Here is a 17,136-nt window from a genome sequence, read left to right as displayed (position 1 = left end):
TCTTGAAGCTCATCAAGAGAATGCCAAGAGTGTGCAAAGCAGTAATCAAAGCAAAAGAACCTAGAATATGACATATTTTCAGTTGTTTCACACTTTTTTGTTATGTATATAATTCAATATATAATTCCACATGTGTTAATTCATAGTTTTGATGCCTTCAGTGTGAATCTACAATTTTCATAGTCATGAAAATAAAGAAAACTCTTTGAATGAGAAGGTGTGTCCAAACTTTTGGTCTGTACTGTATATATATTATTTATTTATTTATTTTACACGAGTTAACCAATCCAAATGCAAAGATATATATGAGCTGGAACAGTTGAATCATGATACAATTTTCGCATTGGTTGTTTGTTTTTTTTGCGTTTAAGAAATCCAGCCATATCCATCTCCAGCACTTGATGTCTCCTCTACAGAAGTTGCTCCTTCATGTCTCCTCTCCCTGCTTGACCCAGTAACCCCAACAGAAACAAGAAAAATGCTTTCTCGCTGCCCATGTCCTGATGCTGTTTATTAACCTACTTAAGTGATCCCATCTCTCCGGTGACTCGCCTGGACACGATACAGCAACTAATTGGAAACACACTGCTTAAATACTTCCTAGAACTGTTCTATTTTAATTCAGTGCCAGAAGGCGTTTGAAACGAATGGCGAATGGAAGATAAAGACGTCTTACAAAGTGCAAAGGAAGGTGCATGAGATTCTAAACTTTTATGAAAGTTGCACGGTTTGCATTATGAGTCAGTTCGATATTTTCAGTTTGCTCATATGCTGTTGTCAGACATGATGATGTCAGTCAGACAAAAAAACGCAATGTTGGAAAGCACACGCCTGAATATGTGGTTAGTTTGCAGTTCCAGCCTGTTTAAGAGCCTTGTTGGTCTAAGCGAGTGAGTAATTGTGTTTTGACTTCTGTTACCTTTGGTTTTACAGTCTCTTCCTCGTCTGACTCAGCCTCACACAGAGCGTCTGGCCTCATGTGAGCTCTCAGTCACATGTTTGCACATCCCAGGTGTTTTGATTAGTGTAAAGATCAGGACAGTACAGGCTGTGAGCTGGAAGCGCTGGAGAGGATGAGAAGAAGATAGTGCGGTTGTAAACAGACTTCTTTTGTTGTTCGTGTGATTCCGAGAGCTTCCTCCCAACAGGTCTTCGGTGTCCTGGGGTGTGTTTAGTGGGTTTGTTTGGCTATAGATATGAAGCTGTTACCCATTATCATGATTCCCTGAGTCTCTTGTGAGACAGCACAGCCACCTTTCAAGAAATGCCTTGTTTAGCCTGGTCTAAGTGTGGATAGTATAATATGAGAGATAAGAGATTGTTTACAAAAAAATAGGCCATTTAACTGGCAGTACATTTGAAAGCCATTTGAATATTTTAATGAATTGATTGAATTTCCACAGTGCTTACCCAGCTTCCAAAAATTTCTAGGAACGGTTTACAAACATTCCAATTAAGTTTTGAAAAATGTTTTTTCTGTATGTTCGAAATGTCCATTTATGCAAATCCCGAGGAAACATTCCATTTTATCCGTTTGTAAACATTATGACAATGTTACTACTGAACATTCTGAAACAAATAGTTGCTTTTAAAAAGTATTAGACATATAGTCGGCAGGAATGTTGCATAACATTTTTAACATTAACATTATACATTTTAGTGAGAGAACATTTGTTCATAACTTTGAGAGAACCTTGCTAGAACATAAACAAATTCTGAGAACGTCCCCAGTTTCCTGAGAAGCCTAATATTTAGTTGGCAAATTTATGGAAATATGTTAACTTAATTTTTTGCAGTTTCGAGTTTGTATATTACAATTCTGACATGTGTTTTGTGATTCTTACTCCAATTCTGAGCACAAAAGTCATAGTGGAGACAGTCTTCCATACAATTTTATCAATTTTTTTTAATTAGTTTTTTCAAAATTTTAAGTTAAAATTGATATAAATGTCAGGGATGCATCTTGCCAATTTATTAAGCATGTTTTTATTTTCATGTTATGGCTGATTATTAAAATCATTAAAATTCATTACTATTAAATGTAAATTAATTAAAAATAGAACGCTTAAAACCTAAAATCATTTGTATTAAATGCTACAAGTCAATTTAAGCTTTACAACATTACAATGTGTAGTATGAAAATATGGATGTTTATTTGCTAAAGATTACATTTAAAATGATTAAATATTTAGTGGTTGGTTAACATCTAAGCGAGCTTAGATGATATGGTCATCTATCATTTTAAATTTGGGGAAATTAGCATGCACAATCAAATATCCAACACTGGCAAATAGCGATAAAACATCTTAAAACTGCCAGATTACTGGTATAATGTGGTACCAATATATTGTGCATCACAGCTTTCAATTAATTTTAGGTCATAAAAACTTCATGGTAAATTTCTTACATCCTCATTAATTCAGTTATGGCTGAAAGTGTACTATATATCAAAGCTTCTGCTCTAAAGAAGCTTACACGTCTCGAAGATTAGAGCATTTTTCAGTTAGCATGTGCATGTCTGCAAGTATGTAGGTCAAGACTGAGCTGTATAAGGGACTAGTGTTGTGCTGGGCCACACGAGGGGATCTGGCAGGATCTGGCAGCTGCAGGTTAACTGGACAGAAGGAGACGGATGCTAATGGATAATCGGTTTAAGATGCTTGTGGCACTACTGAACTTCTAGTACTGTATGTGACTAATGCTATCTAGTTCCGAGGGTAAAAGTGACCACAGAGAGATTCAAATCAGCATTTGAATTATGGGGAGCTAGAGGGGCCCGAGACCCCCTTAGTTCCAGTTTTAGCCCCTCTAGTTATGTTTAAAATGCAAGCTGAGGGGGGCTCCTCTACTGAACATCAGAGATTCATTTAAATCAGTTACTACAGCAGGAGCTTGACACATGAAATTGGACTGTGATCAATGGTTTTGTAGTTAAGTACTAAATTCACGTTGTTGGGGATAATATATTACAAGTAACATGAGTTATATAATCAGATTACTTTTTTCCCAAGTCATCTTATTGTCAACACATTGCTTTTAAATTTACAAGAAAATATGAGAGTTGATTTTTCAAAAACATAATGCAAGTTGCTTTGTTATCAGTTTTTACTACTTAATATTTTTGTGGAAAGCGTGATACATCTTTTCAGGATTATATGATGATTAGAAAGTTCAAAAAAAATTATCTAAAGTGGAAATCATTTGTCTTAAGTCATTTTATGTGTGTATATATATCCATGCATGTGTATATATGTGTGTGTGTGTGTGTGTATAAATTATTTTTATAATCAGATTTTATAATATTTTAAAATATATATTTAATAGAAAATACATAGTATCGCTAAAGATTACATTAAACAGTATTATTGAATTATTAATATTTTTAAATAACCTTAACGGTTTGATGACAAAAAGGGTAATGTAACTGCGATCGCAGAGCGATAAGTCAAGAGGATAGTGGTCTGGACTTCATAGAGCTCAAGTGCTGCTCTATTAATATGAAGTGTTCTTGTAAGTGAAATATTGATGCAGAAACTGTGAGTGCACAATGCTTCACACATTCTGGAAGTATTGATTTATGATTGTAGAATAATGCCTTTTTAATGAAGTGCTTTTATTAGAGCAGTTGGAACATATTTCGCTGCCTTTCACATTTAAACAATAATATGCAAAGTAACACAATCAGCCTACAAACCTTATGGTCCTCGGCCTCACACTGAAGGCAGCTGTTCCACCCATGCACAGTTTCCCCAGAACATATGTCAGTCATGTTCTCACATATGCAGAGATGCGTGCATGCAAAACAACCTTGCTCTCTCTCTCTCTCTTTCTTCATACCTGCTCTTTCACTCTTATGCACAGAGTGTGGCAATACCCTGAGCGCGCTCACATTGCATAACTCTGTGCTGACTCATTGCTCTGGTGGCCTAATTCATCCCTCACATTTAATGGATGAGCTGAAATCTAGTCCTCACTTACACTTCTGCCCCACTTTCTTTGACTTTTTGTAACCTCAGTCACACACTTTGTTCGCAATTCCAGCCTCTTTTCTTTCGTTATTTCTGAGACATTCTTTTATCCTTTCTTTTATAGGTGTTATAATCTTGGCCTTGCTTAGATAATGGGATGATCTGATGTTGGTGTGCATGACATAATAAAGAGCTGCTACTGAGCTTTTATTGGTGCTGATTATGTATTAAGATCAAATGGCGTAAAAGTACACTTATGCATTTGCAGTTTGTCAAGGTTAGGTGTGCGTTTGCATCTTACACTTAATATAATTAAGGCAAGGTTAAACATAGCGAGATTTTGGTTGTAATGTAGAAATGTGCACTTTCTGTAAAGCTGCTTTAAAATAATAATTATTGTGAAAAATGATATACAAATAAATGGGAACTATAAATCTCATGCTGGATATATTGCACTGATAGACATCTGTTCCTTCAAAAATAACACTTTGTTTTTGTCATTGTACTATGTAAAAGTGAAAATGTGCTTTCGTTACCATAAGGATTTATTTCTACCCTTCAAAATGACTGTTTCTATTAACTTACTGAATTTAACTGATGGACTTGAGTTATTGTGGATTATTGTGATGTTTTATCAGATGTTTTAAAACTCTCATTCTGACGGCACCCATTCACTGCAGAGGATACATTGGAGAGGAAGTTTAAAAAGTCCTGTTTGATAAACATGTATAGACATGAAATGGCAAAACGTGTTTTTTTTTTTATGATCACTAATTAAAAAAAATTTTATACTAAACATTGTATAAAGATGATTGTCAACTTTGTTATGAAAGCTTTAGATTTGGCATTTCTGAAGATCCCTGAATGTGCTCTTTACAGGACATCCAGACGTCAATGGTGACATGTAAGGTTTCAGAGAAATTCTCTAAAATATAACGTCCTCTTACAGAACACAGAACTCAGGAGGGGAATCAGGGGGGTATAGGGCATCCAGTCAATATAAGTTTGTTCTTTGTTTGGGACGATTTGGGTTTGATTAAAGGAACTGATTACAAAAGAGAGGATAATGACAGAAATGTGGTGTGTAATGGGTGCAGCAGGATTTCTGAGGAAACTGTGTGATGGTTACAAGTCACTGTTAAGATACTGATGTCATGTTGCTATGCGATTGTTAGTGCATTCTGAGTTGTTTATAGGTTGTTGGTTAATCATAAAAAAAAAAGAGTAATATATATCAAACAGTTTAATGTGTTTGGCTGCCGCTGTCCTCCACTTCCAGCCATTTTTTTGTTGCTTGACATTGCAAACTGGTGTTTCTTATAGCATATTTTAATGCATTGTCTTAATTATAAACACATTGGTTTGTAGAGCAAACAGTTTTACCATTACTGCACTTTTTTATTGTTCTCGTTATTTCCCTACAGATGCTAGTAAATCAGAAGTCTTGCAAATTCACAGAAATCAGCTTACTTCTGCTTTTACAAATAAAGTGGTTACTGTAGGCTATACTGTATATTATTCACTTAAAACAACACATAATGCACTAACAATTAAATAACAACATCTTGGGATACAATATCTTGATATGTTGGTCATCAACTGATATTTCACCATTGGTTGACTCTGTATATGGAATATTAAATTGTAAATGTAAGTTTTGCTGTCATTTAACGCTTCTAAAAGTTGTAAAACAATAATAATAATAAAAATAAAAACACTAGTCTTCATAATAAATGTGCACTAACATTCTAATTTTATAGTTAGAAGTTAATAATATTTTATGTTTTTGACAGTATGGCAGCATTTATTTGATCAAAAATGCAGTACAACAGAAAAATGTTTACTGTTTTAATATTTTTTTTAAATGGGATTTATTGATGGCAAAGCTGAATTTTCAGCAGCCATTACTCCAGTCTTAAGTGAAAATTTCAAAGCAAATATTATTATTTTTTATATAATATATAAACAATTGATTTTACATGTTTTATTTATTTATTTTTAAATGAAAGAACGGTAGGAACAAAATTAGTGTAAATAGTACACACTGTCAGTAATTATTTATTAAATTCTTACTAAATTGTCCCAGTAAGCACTAATAAAAAGATAAAGGAAAGAGACTGCATAAAGACTTAGAGAGAATGTTGAATGACCTAAGGGCGAATAAGAGAGCACAAAATTGAGAGGTTCATAGGTATGGGTAGGGCTGGCTGACCTACATTCTGATCTGCCTGTGTGAATCACTCTGCCTGTTTTAAACTCTCACCAATACTTAGACACTCACACATACCCTTATTAGTACACATCCTGTGATGGCGTCATATGTGATATAAGCCTGCTTATACGCACGCACATCATTACATTATAATGACTGGTCCACATGACACACATACACGCTCAGACACTTCTTCTCTTGTTTGCGCTCTCTGTTTTTGACCTACATCTTAGGCAGCTCAGTTACATAACCAGATTTATGTTGTGCTCTGGAATCCCAGCACTCCTGCAGATGTTCAGAGACAGAACATCTCTTCCCTCTCCATTCCTCTCTCTGGCCCTTTTTTCCTCCTTCTTCTTCCTCTCCTCGTTTCACTTTTCCTCCTTCCTTTCTCTGGTTGCCTTTTCTGTTCTAGTTTTCCTAGTTGTCCTGCTCCTGCACTTTCGTTTATATGTAGTGGGCTCCAAAATTCTGAATGCACTTTGAAAATCTGGGATTCAAATTTGAATCTGAATATTTTAGTAAACAGACGAATTAAACCCATAAAATGAATAAGAAATTTAAACTGCATTATTTCTACCTGTGAACCTTTGTACAAAAGGTCAGATTTCCTTTGAGGTCTTTGAAGCACAAGATGTTCTTTGAAACATGCTCAGCAAAATATAAAGTTCTGGTCTAACTCAATCTTACATAATGACATCATTATTCACCTGGCACAGCTGATTGGTTTGTATTGTATCAGCAGCCAATGAGCTTGCTGCTCAAGTATTCAAAAACTCAGCTAGTGCTTGCTGTAGTAGTTGCAATGCCCTTCAGAAATCCTCCACCTTCCCCAGCTCCACCTGTATAGATCAGCTATGGGTTTATTTCATGTATGTTTTACATGGGGTTGTCTCATATTTGTTATGTGTGCAGCAGCAGTATTTCTTACATGCTCAAAGCAGCATGCCATGGATGTATTGGCAGTAGCAAGTATCGGTACCTGCTCTGCAGCAGCAGAAGCAGAACTATTCTGCCAAGACCAAACACGTTGGCAGTAGCATGTATATTACGATGCTAAACTTTTAGAGAATTGTCATGGTAGGACATGGATCGTCAGGTTTTGCACAAACCTGTGGAAAACATTTTATTTGCTAAACCAAATACTAAGCCAGTCTGAGTTTTTTAAATGAATCCTGTTACTCATGTTGCATTATTATATGATTAGTAGCAAAGCAATTGGACCCCAGTGTGCAAAGCACTTGTGTATGAAATGTGCTGAGCAACTGAACATTAATGATCATTTCTTCTTCTTGTTTTCTTTCTATATTATTTGCATAATGTATTGTTTTATATGCAAATAGTCCCTGTTTCCCTTAGATAAGGTGTATGAATCATTAAAGGACTAGAAGTCAAGCACCATTAACAAATACTCGGTGACGTTTCTCAGCTACACAGCAGCAGCACATCAAATGTGTGTTTTTGTTGTTCAGTATTGAATTGAATGCTGTTCAGGTTTTCAGTCTGATGTGTGTGGTTCAGTTATTAATGGGATCTCAATGCAGCTTTCTGCTTACTCCTCTTTAAGCTCTCTGCAGGCTGATGACGTCTCCGCACCTCCACCCTCTCTCTTCTCCAACCCTCACTCTCTCTGAATTCCCCTTTTTTCATCCCTCTCCTCCCCTTCACATTGACCTACTTTTCCACTGACCTGCTTTCGTAAGGTTCCGCATACTCCAAAACAAAATAAAAAAAAGGGGGGGAAAGAGGGAAAAAGAATGAAAAAAAGACCAGCGAAGAGAACAAAGCACTGCAGCTCTTGCTAAAAGTCACCTTGCTTTTGTTCTTGCGTCAGCTCTCGCTTCCCTAGCAACCACTAGTGCGGCGTGTGAGGTCATCAACAACACACACACACACACACCCACAAAATTAGACACCTTTTAATGAATGCAGTCATAACAGATGCTGTCTGTTCTGAAATATGGCGGTTCAGTTGTAGTTGAATTATTGTAGAACAGGTAGTACTTTCAGATGAAGGTTGTATGGCAGGTTGTTTAAGAGCCATGCATATTATTTAATGCCGGACAGGGTAAGTGATATAACAAACTGGCAGTCTACCAGGAGCAATAAATTAATAAATAGATGACAGGTAATCGTTAACGGTTGAAAATGAGTATGTCAGGAAAGAATTAGTGTGAAAGTCAACATGTAATTTCTTGGGAACAGGTGGTTGAAAAGATTGGATTATGACCTGAATTCAAGCGATCCTTTTATAATGCCAGTTGATATCAGAACAGTTACATAACTTGTTTTCTTCTCTAGTCTATCTTTTTTTTTTTTTTTAAGTGCTTGTGCTTTCAGTATATTTTCACGACCAATGAAAAGCGCGACCGTCTACATCAAGTTCATTTCCAATTATCTCATATTCCTTTAAATTATAATAAGCAGTTTCATTTTTATGGCATTGGTAATTTAATCCATCAATGCATATTTGGAAGAGAGACAACTAAGGCATTTTTCTGTGTACTTCTACTCGTTCACAGCCTGCCGGATATGTGTGTGTGTGTCTGTCTTTGGGCTGTGACTAGGCCAGTGTTACATCATGTTGGATGACTCTTGTGCCCTGCAGGAGTACAAAGTGTCCCTATGCATTTGCAGAGCTCTCATTTCAATTAGTTTATGGTGCTAAGAGGGGAGAGGAAAAGTCAGAAGCTGGAACCATAAAGTCTGTTTGATTTTCCGTTGGTCTGGTTTTAAATCTTGAGCAAGTGCAGGCTGGTATTGTTTATGGTAACACTTCATAATGAGGCATTAAGGCTTGTGAGGGAGTTGCTTAGCGGTATAAACAACATTAGGCAACTTAAATTCAACATACAACTTGTTTTATTTTTCTTTCCAATCTTTTAGTGTCATTCGGAGCACCTTGACAGGTACTCCCACCTCTTTTAACAAACATCTTTTTGTTTTGTTTTTTTCTTAAAAGTTCAGTAAATACCACACAATATCACCAGGGTACAGAGAAGAAATAGACGAACAGGACATGAAAATACATACATACTGTATCACATTGAGGTCAACAGACAACAGACCAAAAAGAATAATAGCATTGGAATATAAAATAAAATACAATAATAATAATTATTATTATAGAATGCCAAAATAAACTTGATACAAACTTAAAATACTCAAAAGAGAGAATTTGTCTGTACACTTTTTACATAATGGCCAGTGCCAGGCACCTGTTTGGGAACAATAAACACAGATTGTATAAAATCTGATGAAAAAAATTCAGTGCAGAAGCAGCTTTCAGCTGTGGTATATTCTACAAAGACAACGAATGGAATTGAATTTGTGTGTAGGAAACACTTAATTGTGTGCTGCAGCATTTTAATTTGAAAAACAGTTAATGGGTATGATGATGCAATGGGCTACACGCACCAAAGGAGAAACTCTTCAGTTCTGCGTAACCTCAACCGTTTCTTCTCATGAGGTAGCATGTGAGGCGTCTCTGAAACCTGACCACAGAGGACACGACCATCTTGAGATGGTAACGATATATCTAACACTTTATACAGTCCGCATTTTATTTCGGCCTCAGAAGAGAACGCCTTGATGTTACTGAAGGACTTTTACTCTAGTTTGGCTAAATGTCAGGTAGGCTTTTTCAAAAAAGGATTGGTAACAGTGACCTCGGGAGAGGATCAGTCCATCAAGCTCCTTTACAGTAATGCAATAAAGTAATGTGATGTACGAAAAGTGTTTTTTGATTGGTAAACCTTGACCTATGAATGACCAAAACACTATGAAGAGAACATTCTCTCACATGAAGTGATACAGGGACATAAATATGATTTAAAAAATATAATGGAAGCATCAGATATGAACATTAGGAAAGGACTATACAGGAATTCAAACAGTAATAAGTAGACAGTGTTCGTAAAAAAATTCTCCCACTTTTCTACTTTCAAAGATTGACATGTCATTTTTTTTCATAAAATATATTGAAATATGATATGTTTAGTCATGTCACAGTATTATAATAATCCAAGTGCTTCAATAATGCTTAATTCCAAAGGCAGAGGAGAGAGACTGGCATAAATCTGTTAAAGGTTTTCCTCCTGAAATCAATAGGGAGAAAAGGACTTGTGCCTTTAACTCCATGAACCTGTGGTGAAAACTACTTGGGTTCAGTGACTAGCCATTAATTTAGCTACAAAAACATGGTAGAGATATGTAAATATTCAAAGGTGAAGTCAAAGGTTGTTATACAGTTTTGTAGGTTTGTTTTGAAAGAGGAAAAAGATCATTTGAAAGAGCTCAGTTTCCTCTTCGTAACTTCTTCGAGTTACAGCTAAGTGCTTATGAAAGAGTGTAAGAACAGAGCTGCATTAAAAATGTCAAAGAAACGCTTTTGGTAAGAAAACGGACCAAGAACACAAGTTACTTTCCTGTTGTTGTTACGTATAAGCAATAGACTTTCATGCAATTAATTGGTACCATTTTCATTTAGGTGACATTTCTCATTTCCTGTCTTAACTCTATTAAAGGTTGTGATGTGATGTGCCAGTTTCAGTCACGTTTCTTGTTTCTGCTACCTCGTCCTCCTGAGCTCCTCTTCCCGCTTTCCTTCCATTCCTCTCCCTTCTCTCTGGAAGGAGACTGTTGCGTGTAAAGTTCATCTGTTGTCTCACTCTCCCCTTCCTTGCTTCCAGAGCTGCTGCCTTGCTGCTGGTTAACCTGCGCTAGCGCCAGGTATGGGTGCTGAGGCAGAGCGGAATCAGGTGATGTAGCAGCTGTTGTAGCCAGGACGTCTTGGGATCCACCATTAGATAGTGCTCTATACTTGAGCCTTAGCTTGTGTGGCAGAGCAGTGCCTTTCATTTCACCTTGGTTGTCTCCATACTGGTAAGCATCACTGGCTACCATGGTGGGTGAGGGTGCTGACTGGTGGTTGGTGTGATATCCACCAGTATCAGAGGAAGAGGATGAGGGGGATTCATCGTCAGTGGACGCTTCCTTATCTGAGCTTCGTGGGTCTCCATCACTAGAGGAGGTGTCTTTGCCTGATGTGAAGTGCTCTTGGTAGAACCCATCTGCTTTTGGGCAACCTTCATATGTTAGCACTGGTGGCTCCTCGTTCAGAGTGCCGAGGTAGGGATTGGAACGCTGGTACATGGGGGCTTTTCCAGCCTCATTAAGCAAATCTGGGGCAAAAGAATTTGGAGTGCCCTCATGAAGGTGACTTCTGCATTGTCCTTGAACACTCAGGTCTTGTTGCTGTATGACAAACCGCCTGCTCTCCCCAGCATCTGCTTTGCCGTTAGTGAATTCATAGCTTGGGGAATCCAAAGACCTCCTGGAAAGCTGCTGTGCCACCTCTGAAAGAGTCTCTAAACCATCCGGTCGTATTGGTAGATTGCACCCCGTTTGAGTAAAATTTGTGATTTGCCCATTCTGTTGTGTTTGGGACGCCACCTGCTGCTCCATGTCCTCAACCCTTTGGCTCTCAACAGGGTACGAGCTACTTCCAGAACGAAAGAGGATGACACTTCTTTGGGGCGTGGTGGATGGGGGGGCTGGGTTGTTGACACCTTCTTGCTGTTCCATTTCTTGCGCTTGGTGATCCTCCAGTCGTCCAAAACTTTGATGGCCATTGAACATGCCATTAAGAACACTTGCCTCAAGCCTGTTAATGTCCATTCCAGAGCTCTCGTGTTTGACATCAAAGTTTATAGGTTCAGGACTGTCCCTTGAAGATCCATCAGACATGTCAGACAGTGATCCACGTGGGGAGTAGTTGGGTAAATTTGTGTGGCGTTCACTCCTGGTTGGCTGTTCAGCCTCTGAAGAATCAGAGTTCATCATGACCTGAGAAGCACTGGAGTATCCACTGCTGGAGTAATATGGATTTCCGGAAGATGCTCCATTACCATTAGCTCCATCAGTTGCTGCCTCGGAACGATTGCTGATCTGCTGAGTCTTCTCCATGTAAGAGGCAGAGCTTATGAGTCCAAATCTTAGTTTCAATTGCAGAAGTTCTGTCTTCAGCCGCACATTCTCCTCATTTAGTGCCATTACCCTGTTCTCCAACACCATATCATTGAGTCTGCGCTTCTCCCTTGACCTTTTGGCAGCTTCGTTATTCTTGCGTCGTTTTTCCCAGTATGATGCATCTTTCTTTTCATCCGAGATGAATTCTCGCTTTCGTCGACAGGTCATATTGGGTTTTGGTTTTACTATTCGGCCTTGACGAGGAGGGCTGGTGATTTGGGGTGATGGTAAACTCTCACTGTAGGTTGAGAACGTTTCTAACGTTTCCAAACTGGAACTGTTGTTGTCTTGGGTAGGAAGATTTAGGCTTTCCATTGTGGTCCTGTTAAGGCCAGTTTGTATAACTGCCACTCAGTTGACATTGAAAATGTATGTTTTAATTCTGAAAAGTATTTATTTCTGAGTAACACTTCAAAAACACACGTAACTGTCAGTAAGTACAATGATGTACAGGGTTCTGTTTTTTCCTCCAAAGAGGAACCGCACGTATTTCTGATTGATGCTTTTTTCCTCCTACTCTACAGTCAAGTGTACAGACTGGTCAAAAAGATAAGAAAAATATGAAAGGCTACAAAAACAACCGACATTGGATAGGACAAGTTTAGTTTGTTTGGGATAGTTGTGGTCGTCTTTTTTTTTTAAAGCTTGCCTTCAGTTCCTTCTTAATTTAGACCAATTCTTTGTTGACTTGGCAAAGCTCCTTGTTCTTGATGGGTGAGGTGGCAGTGTAGGCTGGGATTAGATCCGTCTCAGCTCAGTGTTTTATCCCAGTCTTTGAAGAACGCATCTGTAAAGACAATGAAACAGGATGTTTACTGAAATGTCTACAAGAAGGGATGTCACAGAATTAAAGGTAACAAAAAGTAAAAGAGCAGAATAAAGTTATTATGAATAGTATGTTATTTCTAAAGTGTTCTACTTTATTACTCTGGTGACACTGTTGTTTACTTTTTCACACTGTTGTGGGTTTGAGTAAGTGTTTAAGAAGTTACTTCAGATCCCTTAAATTAGAACATTTTCCTTAAAATCTGCATTCAAAAGTTGCAGCTTTAATGATAAATAGCCAAATACCACGGATGAATGTCAAAAGATGCAATAGAAAAATGTATTCTCTCTATTAATTCGGAAACAGCCCAGTGTTCCATTTCCAATCTGTCCTGCTCTGTCCTACGAGCTCTAGAGAAATGTAGGTCAGTAGAGTAGTGTAGCACAGCGAGTAGGAGATCACTCCATGCTGCAGTAGGACATTTATTGTGTAAGATACTGCACTGTCACATAATCAGAGACACCTGACTGACTGCCTGCCAGGACTGCAGGCAAAGGAAGCACAACTGAAGAGAACTAAAGGTGTGGAACACCCTTATTCTCTTTTTATCATTTATTTGTGATCCAAACATCTTTTATTGACAGTTTAACTAAGAACTTTTGGTTTACTAATAATAATAATGAGTACTTCATGTAGACAACTTTTTAACTGACAACTTTGTGTTTTTTTTTATTATTATGAGGACTTGATTTGATAGCTAGTCCAGTTTATTGTGGGAATCTGAAATCATGTTACATAACCACACACAGCTATTGCACCATCGCTAAAACACAACCTCAAACACCAGGCAGTCTCACAGTTCAACACTAAAAAGAGGAAGAGGAACAAAAATGTACAAAATAAACAGCCCATTGTTCCCAAAAGCAAACATAGAACTTTGCATACACCTGTTTTGTTTAAGCCCTATTTAATTTTCCCTTATCTTCAACCACACGAGTGAATATAACTTTAGTAGTATTCCTACATTTGTGTGTAACATTGGCCATGGTGGTTAGGCACACAGCACTGTGGGGACCGAGCATACTGAGAACATGGAAGCACAGATTATTTTGTCCATGCATGGCCATTTTTCCGTAGGAATGCAAATGAGAGCAATGGGGAGGGCGTTGGACGTTGCGCGTGTCCCACTGACCTAGAAACCAGCTGCTCCGTAAATACGGTGCGTGCTCGCACTGGGTCCAACGACGTGTTGTAAAATAGGTCAGTGGGGCGGCAACGGTGAGTGAGTGCGCGGGTGTGTGTCTGTGAGTGAGTGAGTGCATCAAGTGGGGAGGAATTATAGTGCCTACCAAAAATAGTGTGCTTGGGTGAGGGAGGAGTTAAGGATTCCAACTGGGGATGAGACAGGAATTTACCAGCACTGCAGAGGTACGAAAAAAAGAGTGAATACGTCAGCATCAGAATATTAAATTAAACTGGGCTATGAATCACACCAGTGATGCACTGATACGCATCAAATGCACTAGCATTTTCCTGAAACGCAACTAGAAGAGGAGAACGGTTTTAAAATGAGGGATTCTGCTCTTACAGCACAAGGATTGTCCGATGTGGTCCATCTTTCGTAATATCCCTCATCAGAGCATGAGGTACTGCGCAGTTCAGATTGCAGGTTGTGGCTCGGTGCCAGATTGTTATCAGTCAAGGATAATTTTAGGACATGCTGAGCTAAGTTCAGACGCCTAAGTTGCTATAAATAAATCTCTGTAAACCTTTATTTTATGGTAGATTACTGAATTAGGATAGAAATGATTTTCAAAGAATGAGGAGGAAGACATAACCGTCCAACAAATGTTTTGACCACATGAACATTTGTGTTATTGGTTCCCTTAGCTTGTTTAAATTTCCTCTTCCAAGAATAAGTTTCTTGGAAAAAACACACAGTTAGTGTTTACAACTGGAAGCTTCCCTGCATGTGTTCGCCCAGTCACATGCAGGCAAAACTGTTACGTCTCCAGTCTTTCCTTCCAACCTAAAGGCCAAGTAGGCCAGTAAGACTGAGAGATAGTGTGTTGGCTAGACTCTTAATTACAGGGGTTAATGCTGAAATCACAATACATTAGATTATGTTGTGGAAGAATTAACTCATCAATTGCACGAATGTCATTCGGTTTTCAGACTGATGCTTAGTATGGCCAGAAGTTTGGGAGAAATGTGAGGCAGTTTCAGATTCCTGGCATTGCTGAACAGGGAGTGGTGAAATTGTTAAAGTGTAGTTAGTTTGGGAGTAGGTCAGTCTTTATGAGCCAAACATGCAACGAGTATTGCATCACAGTGAGTTATGATCAATTATTAAACATCTGAAGGAGTTGCACAATAGTCTGTTAGTCTTGCTTTACTAAACATGCCTCTCTCTTTTCCAACCACAACTTTTAAGTCGGTTCACACTGCACAATAACCTAGTAGACACGCACTCACATTACAAGGATTTAATTAATTATGGTGACGTTTTAATTGAACAGTTTGCGTATTTTAAGAAATCTGTTTGCCACTGATCATCGTGCAACCCAAAAAGTATCTCAACGCACTATGCTATCGGGATGCAAGTCGCCACACGTTATTTTACAACCACATGCTTTGCAGAAATGCCGACCCACGACTTACTTATTGAAATGCAAGGGGAATAGTGGCACCGCAATGCACAGACATTAACTGACCCCACAGTCACTCGTGCGTTTGGATTTCGTAATGATCACCACCTCCCCCACTCCACGACCGTCTCGCCTTGACATTGAATGTGAATATGTATGCAAAGCACTATGCGAGATTATCTGTCGCTACCTTACAGTTTACAGCATGCAAAAATAAACAAAGGGGAAAAATCGTTGAAAACCAAAGAGGTTAGTTATTAAGGTTAGTCAGTCAGCGAAGCAGTTTAGAGTCATGCCGACCCCGAGTCCGTTTCCATGTGAACAATAACATGCCCTGACCACGTTGCAATGTATGAGCCTAGCCTACAACGGCTTAGCCTGCTACAAGCTCTGTAAAACACAATACATAAAACACATATTATGAGCTATGATATAATAAACCGATTGCAGTTGAACTCACCAAAGTGAAATAGCGCATTTCTTTTGTTAAACGGAAGAATTCTCTTGTTATTCTTAAATCTCTCCTCCGTGCCTCTATATGCGGGTTCTCGTCCCGATTCTGGTCTTTCTTCCTGTCACAACTTCAGTCTGGGCTGAAAATGTCCCGCGTGGGTCGTGATCCACTCACCGGCTTTGTGTCGATTAATGTGACTCCCTGAATGTGCTGCTATTCGCCGTCTATCTCTCCCTCCCTCCACGTCCTTGTGTTATGTCGTAGGCTTTGCTCCAGTTCTCTTCTATTACACACACGTAAGCTACACACACTCACACACACACACACACTTTCTCCTCTTGTCGTCCTCGAATGTGTGTTAGTAGGTCAGCGGTTGCATAACACGGAGCTTTGGGTGCCTAGTCACGTTTTTGTTCATCATGACAATACACAAGCCACCGCTCCTGCCGAAATGACCAAAAAGGGGATGGAGGTGGTCAGAAAAGCTCTTCTCTCCCGTTCACCGTGAACTGACACTCACCCTATACACCGATCACATATACGGTAACAGTGTACGGTTGCTCCAACACACCTCTGTGTACGCAACACTTCAGCTTCTCTGGAAGAAGAAGGGGGTTACGAGACTGCCAAACTGTTGCGTAAATATTCACAATTACGTAAAAGTCACAGTTGATAACAATCTGTCTCACCACCCATTTTGAAAAGTTTACATTTATTTAAAGAATTTTGTTGTTGTTGTTCTTTTAAACATTCTATCAGAAAAAAAAATTATTTGAGTGCTGTTAAATTGAATGGATCTTAAAAGTTTTAATATGTGTTGGGATAATTGTGCTTTTTTTTAAAAAAGTTACAGGGTTGATTGTTTTAATAATAATAATAATAATAATAATAATAAAATACTAGCAAATTAAAATTATAATCTAAAGGATATGTATTATTGTAGTGTAATTATAATATTAGTGTAATTGGCTATATTAATGCAGTATGTTATGTATTATATTTTGCAATATGAACATTTTAATACATTTTAAGTACATAGTAGTTAGACATTTAATATA

At 38.2% G+C, this 17,136-nt stretch overlaps 1 protein-coding gene across 4 annotated transcripts; it reads right to left on the bottom strand.

The window, feature by feature from the left end:
* Positions 1-9,019: 9,019 nt before the first annotated feature.
* Positions 9,020-16,667, bottom strand: nfil3-5 (nuclear factor, interleukin 3 regulated, member 5). 4 transcript variants are annotated; one of them, XM_052600532.1, is made up of 3 exons: positions 16,085-16,667; positions 14,326-14,396; positions 9,020-12,997 (listed from the first exon to the last, which is right to left on the bottom strand). In XM_052600532.1, the coding sequence occupies exon 3, from the start codon at positions 12,523-12,525 to the stop codon at positions 10,729-10,731; it is 1,797 nt and encodes a 598-aa protein (XP_052456492.1). In that variant the 5' UTR covers positions 12,526-12,997; positions 14,326-14,396; positions 16,085-16,667; the 3' UTR covers positions 9,020-10,728. The 4 variants fall into 4 exon arrangements, with proteins under 4 accessions (XP_052456492.1, XP_052456494.1, XP_052456491.1 ...); XM_052600534.1 differs by having other exon boundaries at positions 16,253-16,667; XM_052600531.1 differs by lacking the exon at positions 14,326-14,396.
* Positions 16,668-17,136: the final 469 nt, after the last annotated feature.

Source organism: Carassius gibelio, chromosome A6 (assembly GCF_023724105.1).
Source record: "Carassius gibelio isolate Cgi1373 ecotype wild population from Czech Republic chromosome A6, carGib1.2-hapl.c, whole genome shotgun sequence".
In the NCBI taxonomy this organism is placed as follows: domain Eukaryota; kingdom Metazoa; phylum Chordata; class Actinopteri; order Cypriniformes; family Cyprinidae; genus Carassius; species Carassius gibelio.
This window is presented reverse-complemented; position numbering and strand designations above follow the sequence as displayed.

Excerpts from the sequence above, each read along its gene's own strand:
- nfil3-5 (XM_052600532.1), bottom strand. The coding sequence starts at position 12,525 with ATGGAAAGCCTAAATCTTCCTACCCAAGACAACAACAGTTCCAGTTTG.